The 7748-nt window shown below is 38.2% G+C and overlaps 1 protein-coding gene across 3 annotated transcripts; it reads left to right on the top strand.

The window, feature by feature from the left end:
* shox2 (shox homeobox 2) lies at positions 1-7243 on the top strand. Of its 3 annotated transcripts, XM_058417981.1 has the most exons (6): positions 1-362; positions 393-775; positions 2335-2543; positions 4523-4580; positions 4960-5048; positions 5680-7243. In XM_058417981.1, exons 2-6 carry the CDS (start codon positions 526-528, stop codon positions 5971-5973), a joined length of 900 nt encoding a protein of 299 aa, XP_058273964.1. In that variant the 5' UTR covers positions 1-362; positions 393-525; the 3' UTR covers positions 5974-7243. The 3 variants fall into 3 exon arrangements, with proteins under 3 accessions (XP_058273964.1, XP_058273963.1, XP_058273965.1); XM_058417980.1 differs by having other exon boundaries at positions 1-775; XM_058417982.1 differs by having other exon boundaries at positions 3-775; positions 5716-7243.
* Positions 7244-7748: the final 505 nt, after the last annotated feature.

The following is a 7748-nucleotide window of genomic DNA, read 5'->3' as shown; positions in this document are numbered from 1 at the left end:
ACACGGCTACAGAAGAAGAAGAACAAGAAGAAGACGAAGAAGAAGAAGAAGAAGAAGAAGAAGAAGGGAGGGGGGCTCATCCCGGCTTCCTGAGGGGAGGTAATTTGCACGGATCAAGGGGCCAGGCGTTGCAAAGTATAAATAGTGTGACTTCAATCGCGGCTCAGCGAGCAGCAGGTCTGTAACTCCCCGTGACGAGACTAGGAACCGGCCCAGATCTACGAGCTGTCGAGCAGAGCGCGAGCTCCGAGAGTTGGCAACCCGCATCAGCTCGAGAGAAGAAAAAAATCAGACAGAGAGAGAGAATAAGCGTCATTGATGTCTTATCTTAGACTGTTGAGAAACTGAGCTTGACAAAGTGAGTGAGAAGAGAAGAGAAGAGAAGAGAAGAGAAGAGAAGAGAAGAGAAGAGAAGAGAAGAGAAGAGAAGAGAAGAGAAGAGAAGAGAAGAGAAGAAAAAAAGAAAAGAGAAGAGAAGAGAAGACTGGCGGGGTTTATTTTTCCTTCTTCTTCTTGGGACCAGTGATGGAAGAACTCACCGCTTTCGTGTCGAAATCCTTTGATCAGAAAGTGAAAGAGAAGAAAGAGGCAATCACGTACCGGGAAGTGTTGGAGACGGGCTCGGCGCGAGCCAGGGAAGCACTCCCGCTTGAGGCAGGGCGCGAGGACGCGAGCATTCTTGCGCGTGGAGCCGTCGCGCGCTCACCGGTCAGAGAAGCGGACATGACGGGGCCGGAGAGAACGAGGGACACGGGGAGTCCCAAACTTACAGACGGTGAGTTCTTCATTCTGTTCTTCTAGTACGTGTTTTTCTTTCTGTGGATAGAAAAAGGGAAAATAAATCAATTTTACACTTTCATCTTTAGTTAAATAAAATATAATAAATAAATAAAATAAAAACAAATAAAGACATTCTAGTGCATTGGTTATTTCACTCTGTCACTTATTCACTTATTATTATTATTATTATTATTATTATTATTATTATTATTTTAATGTAGACTAAAATTCCATTTGCAAAACCTAATGGCCTAGCTTATATTTGTGCAAGGAATATTTATGAATTTTACAATTGCACAAATTACACGACTGCGTAAAAAATAAAAAAAAATACACTTGTTTTGCTTTGAAGAGTGTGCACTATCCTACAAAGCACTTAGAAATCAGCACATTATCGAGCCAAATATTTTTGTGACCTAATGAGTGCACTGAAATGATCGGAAAACGTTTTAAAAGAAAGCGACACAAAAAAAGCAAGCAAGAAAAACAATCACGCTGCATATGCCAGTATCCGCAAAACACAGCATTACCAGTTTATGGCTACAATCCATCACACAAAACATGGCTGAATCACGTTAAATAAAGGCTACAGTTACTGCACTGGAACATAATAATAATAATAATAATAATAATAATAATAATAATAATAATAATAATAATAATAATAATAATAATGATGATGATGATGATGATGATGATAAAATGTATGCAATGTACCGCAAAAAGCTCTAATATGCAGATTGACAAAATAAAAAATAAAATAAACTTGCAAGGTCTTAGTATTTAGTAATGTCAAGAGATTCACAATATCAAGAAATTCTCCTTCTTCTTCTTCTTCTTCTTCTTCTTCTTCTTCTTCTCCTTATTATTATTATTATTATTATTATTATTATTATTATTATTATTACTAAAGGTGATAATAATAATAGCACTAATTTTAGCATAATAATAATAATAATAATAATAATAATAATAATAATAATAATAATAATAATAATATACATTTAATCGTGCGCATTTATCAGTTCATAAACATGTTTATATGCCTATTTATATCAAATCTGTATTTAAATCGTTTTATGTCAGCTACAATAATGCTGTAAATATTAAAAAAAGGAAAAGACAACACACATTCCCCTCAAATGCAATTTGGCGTATTAGTCAAGTGCAGTGTTATATTATTTATACTGTGTTTTTGTTATTATCACAGCACATAGACTTGGCAAGCTGTTTATCCGGTGGTGATAACAGTGCAGTGAGCACCATGTATATGTAGGCTATAAGGCGTAAATAATTAAAGAGCTCTCCTTAGGAGGACAAAACACTCGTGACTGATAGCAGGCAAGCACGACCGATGCCCTTAGCTATCATACATTTATTTCAAACCTCCTCAGATGCTTGGAGAGATCTCAGCGTTGCATAGGCATGCTCACGTTCTCGCGGGTCTAGCTGCTCAATTTAGCCCTAACATTTAAACAATGTCTGCATGCATGGGACGAATCCATTCATGACCCTTCTCTCTTCCTCTTCTTTTTCTTCTTCTTCTCCGTGAAGGCATCCTGGATGTGAAAGAACGAAAAGAGGACTCTAAGCCGACAGAGGACGAGACGCAGACCAAAATCAAGCAGAGGAGAAGTCGGACTAACTTTACTCTGGAGCAGCTGAACGAGCTGGAGAGGCTGTTCGACGAGACGCACTATCCGGATGCGTTCATGCGCGAGGAGCTGAGTCAGCGGCTCGGGCTCTCTGAAGCGCGCGTGCAGGTACGACTAGTTATGTTTCTCAGGGAATTACAGTAAGGAAGGACTTGCTTTTTTTTATCATGTACAGTGTCGGGTAAAGATTTAGAAATGTTTTCGGCTTGTTTTTGACGTGACGTGAATTTGTAGGCAAATAGAAAGCGGGTTGATTTTGTGTACGACGTTGTGGGCTTCTTTCCAGTGTTATGAGGACCATGCATGATGGACTTGAACTGCATGAACACTTCTTTTATGCAATAACACTGAAACTGTTTCAAGTACTATTCTATTTATATAGAAACAGTTCTGATATCTACTCTGGTCAAAACCAACCAAATAAATAAATACCGTGATTACATCACAGAAAATAAACTAATCAGTATAGACCATAAAACGCTAAAGCATAAATATGCTTGTTTTGTTTACTGATTTATTTAGTATACCAAACCTGTTTTTTTTTTGGTGTAGGCCTATCCTTAGGCTGTAAAATCTTTTTTTTTGTTCGTTTTTGCTACAAGTTGACCCCACAGGCGACATCTGTAGCATGTTTTTTTTTTTCCTCGAAAGGGAAAGGCCATCTGCACAGAAACATAATAAGCGCTCTTCGTTAAAGGCTTATAGTCTGTGTGTAACGAGAGACGAGCAACTGAAGCCGAGGAGCAGTGATAATGAATATACACATCACATCACATCTTGCTGTGATTGATTAAAAAAAAAAGACAATTATCCTCTTTGGGTCTCTTTTATCTATTCATTTTCCTGCAATGGAGATAATATTATTCGCTTTCTGAATATAGGCTTTACTAAAAATGTGCAAAAAAAGGAGACCTCCCTCGAATTAAAAGTGAGCTGAGAGCCTCTGTGGGTTTTTTTTTTTTTGGCCGCGAGTCCCAGTGCGCATTGGGAAAAGCGCATTGTGTCCCTCACTGGGAGAGCGCGGATTAACATACATTATATATCATTTTTACGCAAAATAAAGATCTGGCTGCTTACTTCGACACATTTACAAAAGACCAATCGTTTAAATAATAATAATAAAAATAACACATAACAAAAACAAAACAAAGCACTTTGCATGGCAATCTTAAATCATAAATCTGATTATGATTTTAAAATGGAAAGGAAATAAACCATGCACTCATCTTCAGCAAACAGTTCAGAAGTAAGCCTCAAATATTTCCTTTTCTAACACGAAACTTGAATGGTGTTGATAAACTGAGCCTCGGGTTCATCTGTGCAGGTCTCTGAGCTACAGGAGGGGATCCACAACAGATTAACATAGTAATGAGACGCCCTAATCTCAAAATCCCAGCTAGTGATGACAAAAAAATAACATTTTTCTTTTTTAAATAAAAAGAGATCGGGTCCAGAAATCTTCAAAAGAGGGCTTTGTGGAGAACTTGTTATGACAGTAATTAAGCTGAACTGTGCGCCATTAAAACGAATCAGGAACACGAATTCTCCTACAGATAAAGGTAATTAATTTGGCCCGTCTTACTAATGGGAAAGTCAGATAGCCTTGCTCGGATATCCAAGGCTATAATCTCATGCTGGTGTTTGGTATCAGAAAGTCGATTAGGTTCTTCTGGCACACCGATGGAAAGATGAAACCGGTGCTGAGAAGGCCAGTTTATTGTGGTCCGATTAAAAAGGATCAAGGCTGCTTTCTTCTTTCTCCTGGTTTATTTATATATTTGGAATTGTCTCGTCTTGTGGTTAACTGAATCTTATTTATTTATTTATTTATTTATATACTGACTTACGCAGCTACATATTTATACGCATTTTTTTATTAATATTATTTTCAAAAATATTTTATTATTTATTTTTTAATTAAAATCTATGGTTAAGCATCATTAATATTTCAGTCTTCGGGGAGATTATAGAATACTTTTCCTGTAGTTGTTGTCTCTCTATCTCTCTTTTTTTCTGGAGAAGAATTACGCATGCCCTTGAATGCACATGTCAATCACAGTGGCGCTAATGAATTTCTTTCCCCACAGGTTTGGTTTCAAAATAGGAGAGCCAAATGCAGAAAACAGGAAAATCAGCTACACAAAGGTGCGTTGCTTTCTTTGAAAAAAGCCTCTATTAAATGATATTAGGGTCTAAGCCATAGGACGCATACAGAGTCTCATCTAAATCTGATATGATAGTTTTAGTAGCAGCCAATTATATTTAACGAGAAAAAAAAGAATTTTTGCGTTAATTCATCTTGTGTTTCATTCACACGTCGAATGCATGTAGATAAAACTGCAGCCTGGTTGTTAGTTATGTTTATGGTGTCACGTGTTTTTCCAAGTCCGCACTAAAAGTACCGCATTTAAACCCCTGCATGCGTTTGGGGAAAAAAGTGTCTATTATCTGCTTGGTCCGTGCTGAGGCTGGAGTATGTCCACGACAGCTCTAAACACAAGTGACACACTTCCTCTCTTCGCAGGGGTTCTCATCGGAGCTGCGAGTCAGTTTGAAGCGTGCCGCGTCGCGCCATATGTCAACGTGGGAGCTTTGCGCATGCCATTCCAACAGGCAAGTGTCCTCTGAAGCGCGAGCTCTTAGACAAATTGAGTGCGTGGAGTAAGTGCTGCTTTGGCACGAGCTCGGTCCAATCGGCATGCACTGAATTGAATCCTGGGTAATGGACGTGGAATCATTTTTACCTTTTATGAAAATTGATGTAAGTGAAGTAATGATGAAGCTAAAATGCGAAAATGGCACAATGTATATATATATATATATATATATATATATATAAATATTTATCATATCAAATGCTCAGTTGCATTTTTGTGTTTTAATCCATTTTCTTTTTACTGACTATATTTAGTTATTTATTTAGGACGACTGACACGCATCCTACGTTTATACTAAAACCATCTCCATTACCCAGTTATGTCTCTGAAACCATTCTACACTCTAAAAAAAATGAAAATAAAAAAATAGATGTTTCCACTATAGAAACCTTTGGTGTTTCTTTCAGGAACCATCAATGTTTGCATAGTTCCTGACATGCATTTTTTTAAGGGTTGCACTGGTGAAAATCCATGAACCCGTTTAAATGTACCTTCAGGGACGCTTTTTGTTTTTAGAGTGTAGTTGCATTCTAGTAGTGGAGTTAATGTGTATTTCCTCCCCTCTCTCCCCACGTGTGCGTCCGTAGGATAGTCATTGCAACGTGCCACCCTTCTCCTTTCAGGTGCAGGCGCAGCTGCAGCTGGACAGCGCCGTGGCCCACGCGCATCATCACCTGCACTCTCACCTGGCGGCGCATGCGCCCTACATGATGTTCCCCGCGCCGCCGTTCGGCTTGCCCTTGGCCACGCTGGCGGCGGAGTCTGCTTCGGCGGCATCGGTGGTGGCCGCAGCCGCCGCCGCCAAGAACAGCAACAAGAACTCGAGCATCGCGGACCTCAGACTGAAGGCCAAAAAACACGCGGCGGCGCTCGGACTGTGACACGCCGGGGCGCGCGCGCACAGCTCCACACTCACAACACTAGGACATTATTTATACTCCCTTATGAAGGACACTCCAGAATAAAGGCTTATTTATGACATGAACAACACAAACTGTGAAATCCAAGTGAAGCCTGTCACGGACGCAGGCTGCAACCAGGACGGACCGGAAAAAGGGGGAACGTTTGTCCAAGACAAAACTCGTTCCGAATACGTGATGACGCAGCTGGGACGTTCGACTCTTGTGTGACAAAGCGAACACTTTCTGCGTAGTTTGCTGTTTTAATATCTACGTTATTGGTTATCTTTGAGGAAAAAAAAAGAAATACTAGTTAAAAATAAGAGGCTGGCCTCGTTTTATCTGAAACAGAGTTTCTCGTGAAAAAGGAAAGGACACTCACGGATGTCTGTGCGCAAGGACTATAACAAAACAAAACAAAACAAAACAAAAAAAATCACATTAAAAGCTTCTTTCTTCTAACGTGCCATCACGTGAGCTCGGTGTCTTTGTGACGTCAGCGCTTTCACGTGAAGTCGATGCTCCGGTTCAGAGGGTGAACTTGGACACCTTGAGCGCGCTCACCTGACTTCTGATTTTTTTGGGGGTTCTCGAGCCAGTGGACGTTTGGGAAAACTTAAAAAAAAAGAAAGAAAAGAAAAGCTATCACACATTTTAAACACATTTTACTTATTATTATTATTATTATTATTATTATTATTATTATTATTATTATTATTATTATTATTGAGTGTATGGTGAATTTAATCACATATCAGGTCTTTATCCAATCCAGAGTGTCCACTTTTTTGCAGCTTACACATGGAGGAGGTCTAAGTATTAATGTACAGAATCAGATCTTTAAAGTGAGCGGTACGGGAACATGTACAATAATGTCCAAACGGAAAGATATTTTGTTTATTTTGTGCTTTCAAGAAGACATTGTGGGAACACTTTTTGGGCTGTTTTTTTATTTTTATTTTTATTTTTATTTGCATTCACACCGTGTTTAAAGTCATGTGGATCTCTATGTAATGTTGGTGTGTGTGTGTTTTTTGTTTTTGTTTTTTTTTTATAAAGTGAGTGTACCTCGACTGCAGGCTCGGATCTCCTGGAATATCCCTGAAATACTTTTTAAACGTTCTTTTTTTTTTAAACAAACAAACAAAAAAAAAAAAGCAAATTATAATTTTCGTCATTACTGTGAAACGTGAACTCACCTGACCACAGTGTTTTCAATTCATAATAAATCCACCAAACCTTTTGTACAAGATCTGTGTTGCTGTTCTGTGAATGGCTCCTTATTATTATTATTATTATTATTATTATTATTATTATTATTATTATGTCAGCAGATTTCACTTGTTTATTACCAAACACCAGTCCTTGGTTTTTTATTGACTTATCATTAATTATCTCTAATTATTAATGACTTTATTATTAATTCGTGAAGTTTTATTTCCTTAATCCGATCTTTGATCGAGGTTGGAGTTTGTCCAATCAGCGCTCTGCAGGGACCCAGTTTTTATTTATAATCTATCATTTATAATGGTGAATGATATCACAGAAGCCCTGATCAACATTTTGGAAAAAGAAAATAAGAAAAAGCTTGTGCTTAATTGGGAAAAAATGATAAACATTAGAGTGTTGCACTGATCTAGTCCCAGTGTATAATGATCAGTCTTTTAGAGGGAGGAAATAGCCTCTTATACCGCACGTGCTCGATTGAATCGGGTGATGTTATGAGGATTTTTATGGTGTATTTAATGCTTAGTGAC

This window comes from Hemibagrus wyckioides, linkage group LG20 (genome assembly GCF_019097595.1).
Source record: "Hemibagrus wyckioides isolate EC202008001 linkage group LG20, SWU_Hwy_1.0, whole genome shotgun sequence".
Lineage (NCBI taxonomy): Eukaryota > Metazoa > Chordata > Actinopteri > Siluriformes > Bagridae > Hemibagrus > Hemibagrus wyckioides.
Note: the sequence above shows the minus strand (reverse complement) of the source record. Positions and strands in the feature narration are given on the sequence as shown.

What these genes read in the sequence shown, in the direction of transcription:
- shox2 (XM_058417981.1), top strand. Translation starts at nt 526, where the DNA reads ATGGAAGAACTCACCGCTTTCGTGTCGAAATCCTTTGATCAGAAAGTG. An exon ending in TCTCTGAAGCGCGCGTGCAG is followed by an intron (nt 2,544 to 4,522) that starts GTACGACTAGTT and finishes CTTTCCCCACAG; the next exon opens with GTTTGGTTTCAAAATAGGAG. An exon ending in GGAAAATCAGCTACACAAAG is followed by an intron (nt 4,581 to 4,959) that starts GTGCGTTGCTTT and finishes CTCTCTTCGCAG; the next exon opens with GGGTTCTCATCGGAGCTGCG.